The sequence below is a fragment of the Cavia porcellus genome, unplaced genomic scaffold (assembly GCF_034190915.1).
Source record: "Cavia porcellus strain 051 isolate PalLab524CR breed Dunkin Hartley unplaced genomic scaffold, mCavPor4.1 scaffold_7, whole genome shotgun sequence".
NCBI classification, from domain to species: Eukaryota; Metazoa; Chordata; class Mammalia; order Rodentia; family Caviidae; genus Cavia; species Cavia porcellus.
In genome coordinates, this window is record NW_026947490.1 from 29,085,961 (window position 1) to 29,100,836 (window position 14,876).

Consider the following 14,876-nt stretch of genomic DNA (forward strand, 5'->3'; position numbering starts at 1 on the left):
CACCTCTAGATAACTTATAAATACCCCATGCAAGGTTAACCTATGTAAGTAGGTGTTATATTGTGTGTTGTTTTCGGTGCTCGAGATCAAACCTAGGGCTCTGTGTGCTGTGCAGTCTGCTGCTGAGCTACACCCATCTCTGTAACAAGTTTTCTTTACAGGTGTTTCCTGACAGCAAAACTAAGAGCACACTCTGTATGTGTTCGGGACAGGAGATCTTCTTTCCAGTTATTTTGAACTTGGGATTGGTTGAATCTGAGGATGCGGAACAGGAAAGCACTGAAGACTGGGCTGCCACGTTTCCCTCTGGAATCCAGAGATGATGGAGTACTCATCCCTGACTTTCACTTGGATAAGATTCTTATCCATTCATTCTGTCTTTTCAAATTTACCAACTCCATAAAGACAAAGGTTGCCCCTGCAAGGGCAATCTTGAGGGTTTTATGGGCCTCCTCATCTCAAGTGTCGTCCTGCAACGTGTGTCCTTTACCTGGTCTCCTGGATGACAAGCTTTCCACATTTTTGCACTTTTGCGGGGAGCCTCAGCATGGTGCGGAGGTTCTGGTTGGGATGGGGGGAGATAGGAGGGTTGTGGAAGGAGCAGGACAAAGAATCCAGCGGCAGTGTGAATGTGCTCCAGTCCCCCAGGGTAAGTGAATTATGATGCATTTCAAATACATCCAACAATAAAGAACAGAGAGACTGCTGTGGTCAGCAGAGAGACACACGCTACACAAGCTTTGTTCAGACAGCTGTGGTGCCTCTTGCTGTGAGGCCAATGTGAATGAATAATGGCGTCTGTTAAGTGAGGTATTTTTCAACAAAAATACTCATGCGATATGTATTTGATCTGTTGCCTGTGGCTTGCAGAAACTCAACAACATATCTTTGCTGTTACTGCAAAACTTTTCTAATTCACCTGCTCTGCCCCACGCCCTGGCCTTGTCACCCGATGACTGCAGCAGGCTCCTGGGTTATCTCCCAGCCTCTACCACCTCCAGCTCCTCATCTGTACCCCTCACCCAGCAGGAGCCAGTGTGATGACACCATCCCGGGTAGGGTTCCTCCCCTGTTCCTCACTCCTCAGGGCCGCTCAATGCACTGAATCCCCTTAGCACAGCTTAGGAACACTCCATTTGCTGCTCATCTCATTCAAAAGGGGGAGACCGGACTCGGTCTCTCCTCCTTTCTGCTCAGCAACCACCAACACAAAGGACTTCTCTGACCTCAAAGGTTGTGGAGACTTCTGCTCACCAGCAAGGAAGCAGCTAATTCTGCGGCAGACATTGGCTGGGTGTCTTTGTACCCAATCTGGTGTCTGGTGTCTGCTACCTGGAAACAGCGTCCGATTCCACCTGGTGAGGGCTCAGTCCCCAAGAGTGTCCCTACTTCCCATGAGGCAGCTGCTGTTGTACCTGTTCTTCTGACCAGCTGGCCATACATTATAGGACCCTACTGAGGTCCTGTTCATTCGTTAGAGTAGCTCACAGGCCCCAGGGGAGCAAGTTTAAAGGGTACTTTAAAGGACACACACAGATCAGCAGCCAGATGAGGAGACATATTGGGTGAGATTTGGAAGGATCCTGAGCTCAGGGGCATCCATCCCGGTAGAACTGGGGTGCACCCCTTTCCAGACAGGAATATATTCCTAGTCACCTGTTTGGGCACCTCCACATGCCCAGCTACCTGCAAGTTCTCTGTACTCATTCTTGTGGGGTCTTATTGAAATTCATTATCTTAGCACAATTGATCAAATCATTCATTACAGGGTGGGGGCCGACTTCCCTTGCAGGCTCTCTGCTCCATGCAACCCCAGTCCTCCCTGGGGTGCAGGTCGCTGGCTCCTCTGGCAGCCAGCCTTCCCCATCTGGCTTTCTAGGGACATTCCAAAAGCTAAAATGAAGCAAAACAAAAGGAAAAACCAAAGAAGCCCACCTTGTTGGTATCCATCCAGAGCCAAGCATGGTAGCATACACTTATAATCCCAGCATTCTAGAAAGGTCAGGCAGGAGGGTCCGAGTTTGAATTCAGCCAGGGTAATTCAGAGATTTAGGGAGATGCTGTCTCGAAAAACAAAAACAAAAGCAAAACCAGCAAAAACCTGAGGATGCACTCAGTGCATAAGCTCTGTACTCTCTCCCTGGTGCTGCTGAAGCATATGAAGAAAGCATCTCCACATCCGGGGGTGTTGGCAAGGGCTTGTCAAGGGAAAAGGCCGCGCTTCCCCTTTCCGCTGTGAAGCTCTTCTGAGGTGGCTTCAGAAGCCAAGGACCAGACATTTTAATGAAGATATTTTTACTGCTCTAGTCATCCTGGAAAGAGCAGGTGCTTAGGAACCAGCGACAGAGCTACAGCGTATCCCAATACTGTCTCCAGGCAGAGTCCTGGCCAGCAATATTTTCCCCAGGTTCTTACCCAGCTGTCCAATGAACTGGTCAGGACAGCTGGTGAAGGAGAAAGTCCAATGTTTATTCTGGGGCGGAAAGAAAAAGAAAAGCAAAAGGAGTGCCTGGGGAGGAAAGAGCGCTTTGGAGGAACCGAGAAGATTCGCCCAGGGAGCTGGGGCCAGTGGTGCAGTGGCTCGCCACCGTCCTCTTGTGTCCTCTTCGACAGTGGACCCAGGGGGTCCCGCTGGATCTCTTTCTTTAGACTGGCATTGGGCACTGGCCTCGGCTTCTCATGTCAGGAGATGCACATGAGGTGCCCGGCCCCGTGCACGCTCGGGTGTCGGGAGATTGGTGCCAGGGCAGGGCTCAGCCCGGTCCCGTGAGCTGCTGCTCTGTGCCCAGTGTCACCCTGACTTTTTCCTCAGCAGGTCCTTCCCCGCCACTCCCCCCCCGCCCCGCCCAGGGTCCTGGTCCTTGCTGCAGCTTCTCTCAGCCCACTTAGGGAGCCCGAGACTTCCCGTGTCTCCGTGGCAGAGCTGAGCCCCTGACTGGCTGCTCTCCATGTAGGAGTCTTTCTTTGGTCACAGGCCGCTTCCTCCAAGACGTTCCCCGCAACTGTACAGATGGCTTTTCTGGAGCTGCTTTCACTTCCCGCTCGCTTTGTCTTCCCTGATCCTGTGCAGTTATCCCCACGTCCCCCTCCTTTTACCAGCATTCTGCATTCTAAAGGGAAGCCAACCTGCAGGGTTAACTGGTAAACCCTCTTTAGCTTGTGGACGGGACATCGCATCGGTGACTTCTGTAACACCTCTCCTCAGCTTTTCCTTCTGTGCATGCAAATTGCTGTGAGATCTAATTTGCAGAAAAAGAATCCATCTGTTTTAAGCCAAAACAGGATCTAAGCTTGGGAGAAAAAAAGGAGGTGCACACTGGCAGACCCCGCTCAGCACATAACCTTCCCGCCCTTAGCTCCTGGTGCCTCCTTCCTCTCCCCATAGAAGCCCTGTGCAGCCAGGGGCACCCCAGGACGGCGCTTTGGAGATGCCACTTTCTGCATCTGCCTCAGTGCCAGCCCTCTAGTAACCCCGATGCCTGCCACCAGCTCTTGGCTCCCAGTTATTGGCCTCTGAGCAGTGAGCAGCACAGACCTCATTCCTGTGATATCTCTGCTCTGCTCAAAACCGCCTCCTCCTGAATCCCTGACATAAAACCTTGTTTATACCCCCAGGGAAATGAGTGTCCTTGCTGTTACCTCACAGAGCAGCCATCATGTTCTCACTCACTCTGTGGCTTTATTTGCTGGAAGTTCCCCCAAGGATCAAGTTTACTTTCAGTTTAAAAACTACTATTCTTTCCCCCAAACCTGTTTTTCCCACTCTAGTAAATAGCAGGTCCAGTCTGTCCTTCTTGGTGATAAGACCACAGCTGGCTCCACTGCCTTTCCTGCCTTAGCGCCCATCCTCCCCTCTGTGTGCACACAGACGCAGCCACACCGACCTCTTCACTGAGCTTCACATACACTGTACAGGCTCTAGGGCCTTTGCATTTGTTATACTGGCTGCTTTGGGTGCTGATCTGCTGCTAACATGTAGCTGGCTCTTTTTCTTTAAATTGTCTCTTTAACCCTCTTGTGTGAGTGTCCTGTTTAAAAAGCATTGCCACGCTCCTGTCCCCTACCCACTGCTCCCTACCCTTCATTCCTGCTGCCTCTCCACGCTTTCTTTCCTTTTTTCTTTCGTTCTTTCTTTTGGTACTGTGTATCAAACTCATGACCTTGCACTTGCCGGGTGGGTGTTTATGCCACTGAGCTAAATCCCCACCCTCTTTTTTCTTTCTTCCTTTCTCCCCTCTTTTCCTTTCCTTTCCTTTTTCCTTTCCCCCTTCCCTTCCCTTTCCTTTCCTGACTTTGTTACAAGGATAAGCACAGGCTGCCCACCGCTCAAGGGCCAAAACCCTGGAGACAAGAGTTGGTAGAAGGAAATCAGTTTTGTGCAGTCAGCCCAGAAGAGGCCAGAGAAGCTATTCCTCAAAGCTCCCACAGGGGTGAAGGGTACCATAGAGGCGGGCCTCTGTGGGGAGGAAGCCCAGCAGGGCCACAGGGTTATGCACCCAGTGGGGTCTTTGTCGCCATGACACACGCGTCCTTTTCCTTCTCCGAAACATGGCAGTGGACCTCACCCTCCTGGGGCTGGCTCCCGTGGTTCCCAGATGGACACAGTCGTAGAACTGGAGACGCAGGAGGGGCGTTACGAAGGCCGCCAGATGCGCTGGCTCCTGTCAGTCCGCAGGCAGATTGAGCAGTTGACATCTGCACCGGTTAGGTGGGGCTGCTCTCTAGAATCTACAATGTTGGGCAAAAAAGGGAGGGGACCTCGGCCTTGCAAGAGGATTAGGGAGGGAAGGGCAGCAAGCATAACTCTGCTGATGATGACACCAGGTGAGTGGCCCTGTCAAGGAGTGGCCTGTCACAGCTTGTGTCGCTGCCTGACAACCTATCTCTTTATTCTTTGTTTTCACAATTTCTCTCCAAAACGCATGTCAGCTCTACCAACATGGACATTTCTGTCGGTTTAAGTCACCACATTCTGCCTTTGTCTCTTGGAGGGCTGAATGATGCTAGCAACCAGTTTCAGCTGAGTAAATAAACACCTGGGAAGGTGCCATACGTGGTCAGCTTGAAAAAATATTGCCGGAGAAAAATAAAGGCGTGAAATCTTCATGAACACTCAGCGGATCTGTGTTTGTGAGCCACGATGGTATGAGGGTGAATGTGAGCCCTTTTTACAGATGAGGAAGCTCAAGGCAAGGGCTTGTGTTCAGCAGAGACTCCAGCAGCTAAGAACTCAGCCATTATGTTTGGGTTGATGGGCAAAGATGTAATAGCAAGAAACACTGGACAGGGATCTTTCTGGGGGAGAAACAAGACTGAGATAGACACAGGACAGAATACTGGGTGGATGTTATTTCTGGGGTGCAGCTCAGTGATCAGTGATTGCAATCCAAGACAGAGGCCCCTTGGGACACTGATCTGTGTTATTGTAGAGACCAGAGTGACAGTGATGTTAGTGGGAATGGGGCTCAGAGAAAGGGGATGTGGGAGGTGGGTGGGGTTGAGAGGTCTATGTGCCCCAGAGTAGTGGGAGGATGAACTATTCTGAAGATCCACAGTTAGCTGTGACAATCGTTCAGAGGTGCACAGGCTGCTGTTGGGGAGAACATTCTGGACCAGAGATTTTCATGATGGAACATCACGGGAGTCCAGAACCTCCATGAAGGCCCAACATAGCAGGACCTAGAATATTGGCAGTGAATAAATATTTGGAGAGTTTCTGGATGTCATCGAAGATCTGTTCAGACTGGAATATTTCTCGGGGTGTGTAGCTTAGTGGTAGAGCATTCGCTGAGTAAGCACGAGCCCTGGGTTCAATCCCCAGTGCCACCTTGAGGACGGTTGGTGGAAGGATTTGAGATGCTTGCCAGAGATAGAACGTGTGGGTGCTCATCTTGGTTTATGGTGGCCACAGTGAGTGGTTTGGGGGAATCTAGGGTATAGTCTGGGTTGGGACACTCAGAAAATTGGGGGCTTTCACTCGCAACATCTAGAGACTACAAGCTGGTGGCTGAATGCTTTTGAAACATAGAAGGCAGCTAGAACGGAGCATGCTGAGGTTATATATTGTGATTCCAGCAGGACACTTTGGGAAGGACAGAGAAGAGCCCAGCGAAGTGAGGAGGGTGCGGTGGGAAGTGGAAAGGAGGTAAATCAACCCAGCTTTTATTGTGTAGACTTTGTCCGTTTCTGCTCCCGGGTTTTGTGATCTTTGATTGTTTCGTGGATCCACGAGACATATCGGGAAACTCGAGTGTAGACGCCAGGCCGGTTGGGTTGTCCGCATGGGAAGTCTCCCCAGGAGATGATGCCATGGAGTGTGTTGTTGCAGACCAGTGGGCCCCCGGAGTCACCCTGAGAGAGAGAGAGAGAGAGAGGTGGGGTCTTTGTCGGGGCTAAATAAAGGCAGAGATGGAGGGAGAGAGTGAAAGATGGGGAGAGACATGCCGACAGACAGAGTCAGATAGATGGCGACTCAGCAAGGCAGAGGTTGTGTGAGAGAACAGAGACAGCGAGAGATGAGAAAGATAAAACCACAGAGAGAAACAGGAAAAGAACAGAACAGCAGAGATGGACCCAGGGGTGAGGGCCTGACCTTCACGACTCTCTATTTTCCTCCATTCCTCGATCTCTTTGAAAGTAGTGACAATTCATACCCATCTTAGTTTCTGGGAACTAAATCCCAGCTTGTACCCCCAGCTCCCCACCAGCTGGCCCTGTTCCGACTTGATGGCTCCTTTGTGCCATCTAGTTACTGAGTTAACGCACTGGATGCGGACTGTGTTGGATGCACATGTTCTTCACCTCTCCCTGGTCCAAGCAGACATCACTAATTGAGCACAGCACATGGCATTCTCTCAAAATTGTGGTTTTCCCCACTGAACGAAATACAGAAGCCTTCACTATGGGTTGTAGCTTGTTCAGTGTGCTTGTAGCATACATTTCCTTTAGTAAATAACTTGCTGAGTTTTCCATTTGGGGAATGACCCCTCCCCCTCTCAATCCGTGCAGTGGTCCCCAACTGTGGCTCCCATAGTCCCAGCATCCATCATGAGTCTCAGAGAATCCCACAGCTGAGGCCAGAGTGATGGTTCAGTACGCGTGACTCAGATCAGCCTAATGAGAATCACACTCAAGACATTGTGTAAATTCTTAGAAAAGAGACGTTCTCTCTTTCCAGTAGCATTGCTTACAGGACAGGGGTGAGCTCTGGGCTGTTGGTGAGGAGCCCGGTTGAGAATGAAGCCCAAACAGAGGAGAAAAGCAGAGGTAAAAAGACACAGAGTTCCTAAAATATGACCTGTACACCTGGATCCCTCTGCACCTGAAACCATCACCTCTGCATTTTCAATACGAGTACCAGGGTTTTTGTTGCTGTGTTTTACTTTTGACAGTGGAGTTGGGTTTCCATCACTGGCAGGTGAAGGAATCCAACCTTCAGGCCTCTCAACACAGAGATGTGGGTAGCCGCTCCATCAAAGCTGGAGCTCAAGATGAATTCCATTTTCCATCTCTGGCACTGGCTTTCTGGTCTTCATACTCTTATACAAGAGGACAACACCCCCCACCCCAGATTGGGCTAGGAGGAAACCCTTCCCTCCGACAGCTGCCCCACTGCCACTCTGGCTTCCTGTCCTGGCAGAGAAAGCCCGCAACATCTGGTCTCACCTCGCAGGAGTCTTTCCCCCCCTCTTTGGTGCCAGCGCACAGCATGTTGGTAGTGATCTTGCCCGGATAGACATGGCGGCACTCCTCATCTGAGCGTAGCGGGATGTTCGCACACTGCAGGGTTTTGGGGTAGCTCACTGTGGAGCAGAGAGAGGTCTGAGGACGTCTGTCCTGGGTTGGGTGTGGGGTGGAGGTTAAGAGATCCGGCAGTGACAAGGGAGAGAGGGGAAGAGATGGATGCGTAACTGGGGAAAGCGATGGAAGAGCCAGAAATACGGAGACAGCGGTGCAGGGAGAGGGAGGCGGGAGGTGGAGGGGAGGATGGGGAGAGCTGGGCGTGTGCTGGGAGGTGGGCCAGGAGAGAGGGGAGAAAGCTGGGGAGGCAGAGCCGGAAGAAACAGAAATGGGAAGACACTGGTGGTAAGAGATGGGGAGCTGGAGGCGGGGAGCAAGGGTCAGAGGGTTGGGCACGGAGTGCCAGAGGCACGGAAAGAGATGAGGAGGGAGAGGGGTGCTAAGGAGTTACAAAGGGCGCTTGTTGCTATGGTACTTGTGTACGCACAATTTACACAGAGGATACACTTGTTTATGTCTATGCGTTACTAAGTACACATAGGTTAACATGTTAAATTATTTTGTAATATATATTTATAGTTTAAATGTATTATAAATTATATATTTATATAGTGTCTTTATAGATCATAAACACTATATTATATAATATTCTTATATAATTTATTTAAACCTATGACTTATAATTTAGAAGACAATTTATATGACTTGTAATTATATATTTAATATGCAATACTATTAACAGACATTGGATTACACGTTTCTGTTTGTTTCTGCATCAATGTGCGTGTATTTATGACGGCAAACATGTCCCTCTACATACGCCTACGTCTGTGTCTCCCAGGGGCTCCTCCTCCCCGCTTTCCTCCCAGTTCTCGACCCCTCTCTAAGAGGCCCCGGCACCAGTACGAGCTCATCACATACCCTGCGGGCTGGTGGTGGTGCCCCAGCCCGACACCCGACAGCAGGTACCGGGCGGCAGGCAGTCACTGCGGGAAAGGGGCAGGGTGCGGATGTGGCCTGTCAGCTGGACCGGGGTCTCCAGCTCCAGCAGCATGATGTCGTTGTCGTGGTTCAGGTGGGTGGGGCTGACCTGGTATTTGGGGTGGGGGACAGAGCGGGCCACCGCCCTCACCTGCTCGTGGGTCTCCACGCGCCCCAGGACATGCTTGCCTAGGTGAACTGTGTACCCGCTGCGGGGCAGGAAGGAGGTGGTTAGGGGAGAGTGAAGCCTGTGTCTTGCCCAGTCCTGTCTCTTCTTATCCCTGTCTAACCTCTTTCCGCCTTGACGGGCCTCCTCTCCAAACACATGTCTCATCCCACCCTCAACTCCAGCCCCATAAGATCTTCAACCCTATTGCCATATCCCCTGTGTGTCCACTCCAAGCCCCATGCTTGAACCCACGCCCAAGCCAGCCCTCACTCCAGCCTCTTCCCTGGTCCAGTTCACGCCCCCCAGTGCCAGGGCCCATTCATCCCAACCCCACGCCCCAGAGCCTACGTACACTTTCAAGCAGTGTGCAGCAGTGAGGACCCATTTCGGGTGGACCAGGACTCCGCCACAGAGGAGCCGCCCCTTCACCAGCAGGGCCACTTGCCAGGGCTGGGAATGGGGGAGGCAGGTGTAGCCACCAGGTAGAAACCCACTGGTCCCATTGGTGCCATTCAGTATCTTGGGATACTCCCGAGAGATGCCTGGTAAAGAAGAGGAACTGTTAGAGAATCAGGGTGAGGAGAAGGCTAGAGTTGTGGTCCCTGCACTGGAGAAAGGGTCACACTATGGGTCTGGGTGGCAGGAAGCCGATGACTCATTTGGTAGCCTCTGGGAGTTGCCACTTTCTATCCAGTGGAACGAATCAGAAAAAAGGATTTTTTCTTTCCTACAGGAGTGCCAAACCCTGCAATGTGAACTGTGAGAAGACATGAGATGAAGACATTTGTGATAGGAAACAGAAGCTTGACTTCCGCCTCCATATTCTATGTCATTCCATTATGGAAACAGACTTCAGGAGGTGGCCCTGTATATCCACTTGGTAGCCTCCATCCATCCATCCATCCATCCATCCATCCATCCATCATCCATCTATCCATTCATCCATCCATTCACTCATTTATCCATCCATTCACTTATCCACCCATCCATTCATCCATTTATCCTTCCATCCATTCATTTATCCACCCACCCATCCATTTATCCACTCACCCATCCATCCATTCATCTACCCATCCATTTATCCATCCATCCATCCACTTATCCATCCATCCATCCTTCCATTTTTTGCCCATCCATCCATCCATCCATCCATCCATTCTTTTATCTACCCATCCATTTATCCATCCACCTATCCATTTATCCATCCATCCATCCATCCATCCATCCATCCATCCATCCATCCATCCAACCATGTTTACTTGTGCCTCTATGGCTCTAAATAACACCCAAAAGTCAACCACTCCCAAATTCACATCTCCCGAATTCTTTTTTCCAGCTGAAAATCCAAACCCTATCAACTTGGATGCCTTCCATATATCTTCAAATATTTTGCCCCTACCTTGATTTTTCTCAACCCAAACTACTCCTTTCAATCATCCACCTAGGTTTTGAGTTAGGAATAATCTTCACTTCCCCTTCTTTCCTATTCACTCCCGATCAAGGACTCCTGTTCATTTTAGCTGCTGTGTCCAGTTAGCTCCAGCTCCATGCCACCGTCTTGGCTCGTGTCCTGTCTCCCCACTATGAATGATTGCAACAGCAATATAAATGCTTTCACTTTTATATCCCTTAAATCCAGGTTTCTCAAAGCAGCCTAAGGAATTGTGGAATGAGACAGTTAAACAACACATTTGCCAGATTTGACTTCTTTTGAAACAAAACCCAAAAGCCTTTCTGAAGTCTGCAGGACCCTACATCACCTGGCAGCCTCTGTCTACCTCCCCTACCTCTGGCTCACTGTGTTCCAGCCTCACTCGCCTGCTCTTCAAACATACCAAAACTGGGCATGGTGGTGCACACGTGTAATCCTAACACTTTGGAGGCTGAGACAGGCAGACTGCTGCGAGCTCGAGGCCAGCCTGGGCTACCAAGTGAATTCAAGGGCAGCCTGAACTGCATAGTGAAATCCTGTCTCAAAAACAAAAATAAAAGCAACAACAACAGAAAACACATACGAGGCCCTTGGACTTGTATTTGCTCTTTGCTGTTCTGTAGGGTAGCCACTAGCTATACAGGACTCTAATATTTAAATTAGCTAGAAGAATGTTAGGTTAAATTAAAAACAGTACTTCGGTAATACCAGCCATGTTTCAAATGCTCAAATGTCCTAGGCATTTGAGCCCAGTGGCTGCTGTACCTGGTGGTGAGACAGAGACATGTGAGGTCCTACTGCACAGCACCCCGAATCTAAAGTCACATATCTAGGTCCTCTTTGATGACAGCTCAGCTCAGATTTCCCCTCTTCTTCATCACCTGGTCGGTGTTGCCCCTGTCCCTGGGCCCCAGGTGCACCTTGTGACACCCCTAACGACTTTCATCAGCACAGTGATCACTATTACTCGTTCTCCTTAAAACAGTCTCCCCACCCTGGCTGTATACTCCAGACAACAGGCACCCTGATTACTTAACTCAGAGCCACAGTGCTAGGACCAGTACCTGGCACACAAGGAGCTCAATAAGCCATGTGTATGCCAGGCACCATACTTGGCATCGCCAGCACAGTAGTGTAACAGAAAATCTAGTCCTGAATTGGCTGAATCCTTACCATGCAGCCTTGTACAAGTTACCAGCCTCAGTTTCCCCAGTTGTCAAATAAGAAGAGTACACTGGTCCCTCAGCATTCGTGGGGAACTGGTTCTGGCTCAGACACCAAAATCCAGAGATGCTAGAGCTCCTCATACACAATGGTGAGGTACTTACATATCACCCGCACAACCCTCCAGTGGGATAAATTGTCTCCAGATGACTTACAGTACTTAATAAAATGCCAAACATCACGCACATAGTTGTGCTGTGTTTAGGGAATCAGGACAAGAAAAATCTGCAGGTTCAGAGCAGATGCAGTGTCCTTCTGAATGTTTTTGGCCCGCAGTTAGCTGAACCCAAGGTTGGAGGACTTTGGGTCCAGAGGGCTGAGGGTCCAGTTTATCACTCAGGGGCGGTTGCAGGACTCAGTAAGAACCTGGATTTCAGCCGGGCGTGGTGGGTCACGCCTGTAATCCCAGCACTCGGGAGGCTGAGGTGGGAGGATTGTTGCAAGTTCAAGACCAGCCTGGGCTACAAAGTGAGCTCAAGGCCAGCCTGAACTGCATAATGAGACACGAGAACCGTCTCAAAAAGACCCTGCATCTCAAACCTGCATGCACTGCAGCAGCTGGCAGGGGCTCCACTTTCTGTAAGAGCGAAGTCCTTAGGGGTGATTAGCTGCAATCAAGGGAGGTTCCTTCTCCCCGGGGGCTTCCTTACTCACAGCTGAACATTGCAACTGGCCCCACAGATTTTAAAACCTTGCGCAGGAATCATGGAGCAGGGGTGGGTGATCACTTTAGAGGTGGGGTATAAGTGACACTGAATTGCAAGCTCAGAGTTTCAGCCACACAGTCCTCAAACGTCTTGTGGTGATGCCAGTCATCTGTGCCGGTTACCCTCTCTGATTCTCACTGAGCTCACTTTTAAAAGGAAGCAGAAGCCCTCGGCAGGCAGCTTGGTATTTACAGTGGAATCACCTAGAGTGGCTACTTTACAGAGGTCAAAGGGGTCACTTTCCACAATTTCAAGGGACTCAGCCCAATCAACATATTGTTTTGTTTGTATTGTGCAGCCACTATCTATCTATCTATCTATCATCATCATCTATCATGTATTTATCTATCATCTAGCTCAGCATCTTTCTATTTAATTTTTGCAATGCTAGGGTTTGAACCCAGGGCCTTCATACTGAGCTACCTCATCAGGGCTTTTGTTTCTGTTTTTACTTTGAGACAGGATCTTGTTAAATTGCTCATCTGCCTGGTTTGGCTTTGAATATGTTATCCTGCCTCAGCCTCGCTGAGTGTTAGGCTCACAGGTCTGCACCACCACGCCTGGCAAATAACTTCACTTTTTAATGGGCTTTTGTTTCAGTTTTTTTAAAAAAAGACCTGAGTTTAAGAAGCTCATTAAGCCAACATTTATGAGCACAGTTTTCAGAGCCGTAAATCCAGGATCCGGACAGGGTGCATACATAACCTGGATTATAGCCCTGACCCAGCCCGGCCCAAGTGTGTGGGGCAGGACCTTCTGCCTGCCAGTCTTGGGCTTCTCAGCGTGAAACTGGGGTACAGAGGACCTACCTCATCGCTGCGGAGGATCCCACAAGATGAAGCATGTGGGGCTCCTAATCCTGGGGTGTGGCACCCAGAGGGAGCATGAGTGTGAGTCCTGGGAGTGTCGCCAAGAGAGAGAAGCCAACCCCACCCACAGGCGAGGAAGGTCTGGGTGCCAGGCACCCGCGGAACCCCTCCTCCGGCCCTCGGCTCAAGAGCGAAATCCTCGGGATCTCTGCAGGGTGAGCGTGGCCATTGCGTCTCAGCGCCTGGCGTGGCTCCTCAGCCCTCGTCTTACTTCACAGTGGTAATTAACTGTGAGCTAATTATCTGAGTAATTGTTTGAATAATGTATGCATCCCTCCTAGCTAGGCGCTGGGTGCTGAGGGCAGGGACTGCGTCTCAGCGCGTGTAGAACGCAGCACAGCGCGGCGCCGGGGGCTCAGCAGCTGTTCTGGGAATGAATGAACGCGTGCTGCGTGAGTGGGGTTTGCATAGAACTTGCCGCAGAGGCGGGGAGGAGGACTTCACGGTGAAGAAAACACAACTCCTTGGGGGCAAATCCTGGGTAGGGGTCATCCCCAGGATTCAGGGAGGACACCCAAAAGGTCTTGGGATGTAACCCCAGGGTCCAAGCTCCGTGTCCCCATTTCCCCATTTACAGCGGCTCTTGGTGGTAACCACGCAGAGATCTGTCCCAGTTTATAAAAGGAAACTTTGTAGGCACAAGGGAGCTAAGTCACTGGCTCAAAAGTCACCTCAGCCCTCGTGTCCCTCTCTGAGCCCCTGACCCCGGGGGAAGGAGACCGGAGAGGGGATGTTGCGGGGGTGTCGCTGGACCTGAAGCAGGGGCGCCTTGGAGCTGGGCCACCCCTGGGGTCAGAAGGCAAGGACTGGGGTCACTGGGCTGACCCCAGGCGGGAAACCAGGTCACACAGGGACAGGAGGAAGCTCCTGGGTCGTCACGCTGCTGGCCGAGTAGAGTGGGTGGAGGCGGAGCTCAGGGACCCACACCCCCTCGCCTGGCCTGACCCTTCCCACCGCGGTGTGAGTGGCCACCGCGCCTCCGCCCCCGTGCATACCTACCTCCTGACAAGGCCACGGTCAGGCAGGCGACGGCAGCGGCCAGGGGCCACATGGCAGCTCCGGTGCGGGGGTCAGGGTGGGCAGGACCTGGGAGAAGGTCAAGGGGTGTGTTGGGCGGTGACCCCAGAAGCCCCAGGTCTTAAATTCGCTGCACCTGTGGGTTCCAGTCTTCAGCCTCCCCTCCACTTGTGCTGGTTTTGCGTGGAAACCCTAACCCTAGAACCGACCCCTCCCCCCACTCCATTCTTGGGGAGGGATCCCAGCGTGCACCTCCAGGCTCCTGCTGGCTGCCCCTAGCCCAAGTAGGCTAAGCGCTCCTCCTCTTTCCTCCAGAAAAGGGGTTCACCGTGCATGCTGCACTTGTGAGCTGCCCTGTATTCTCCAGTTCGGACCCCAATGCCCCCTTCCGGGGGCCCCAGAGCTCCCCTAAATTTCTGATCACTCTGCACCTTGCATCCTCCTCCATCTCTGTAGGTCTCTGTTCCTGTGCTTCTCACACCTTGGGGATTCCGGGTCCTCCCTATGCCCCCTCCTTGCCCCTCCCGTCCCTCAATCCCCCCCCCCCCTTTCTCCAAAACTCCCGCCTTCCCGGCGACCCTACCTGAGTGAGGGGTCCTGGCGGCGGTCACAACCTCAGCAGCCAGCTGCTTACTACCTCAGCCTCGACCCATGGCTTTTAACCCCTTAATGCCCTCCCCCAGCGCGCCCAGCATTTCCCGGTGGCTGGCTCCCCTCTCCACCCCCAATGGCTCAGC

At 51.5% G+C, this 14,876-nt stretch overlaps 1 protein-coding gene and 1 long non-coding RNA gene across 6 annotated transcripts in view; one reads left to right on the plus strand and one right to left on the minus strand.

Moving 5' to 3' along the window:
* The window catches only part of LOC111755541 (uncharacterized), a 30,394-nt gene extending 29,667 nt beyond the window's left edge, over positions 1-727 (plus strand). For all 5 annotated transcript variants that reach the window (XR_010048695.1, XR_010048694.1, XR_002790099.2 and 2 more), the window contains one exon: positions 162-727. This is a non-coding gene — a long non-coding RNA (uncharacterized LOC111755541). The remainder of the gene's footprint in view (positions 1-161) is intronic.
* A 5,316-nt stretch (positions 728-6,043) lies between these two features.
* LOC100715865 (kallikrein-13) lies at positions 6,044-14,876 on the minus strand. Its single transcript, XM_003465471.5, has 6 exons — positions 14,723-14,876; positions 14,122-14,208; positions 9,243-9,432; positions 8,662-8,930; positions 7,666-7,802; positions 6,044-6,351 (listed from the first exon to the last, which is right to left on the minus strand). Exons 2-6 carry the CDS (start codon positions 14,171-14,173, stop codon positions 6,163-6,165), a joined length of 837 nt encoding a protein of 278 aa, XP_003465519.2. The 5' UTR covers positions 14,174-14,208; positions 14,723-14,876; the 3' UTR covers positions 6,044-6,162.

What these genes read in the sequence shown, in the direction of transcription:
- LOC100715865 (XM_003465471.5), bottom strand. Translation starts at nt 14,173, where the DNA reads ATGTGGCCCCTGGCCGCTGCCGTCGCCTGCCTGACCGTGGCCTTGTCA. An exon ending in GCTGCACACTGCTTGAAAGT is followed by an intron (nt 8,931 to 9,242) that starts GTACGTAGGCTC and finishes CCTGCCCCGCAG; the next exon opens with CGGGTACACAGTTCACCTAG. An exon ending in CACCACCACCAGCCCGCAGG is followed by an intron (nt 7,803 to 8,661) that starts GTATGTGATGAG and finishes TCTGCTCCACAG; the next exon opens with TGAGCTACCCCAAAACCCTG.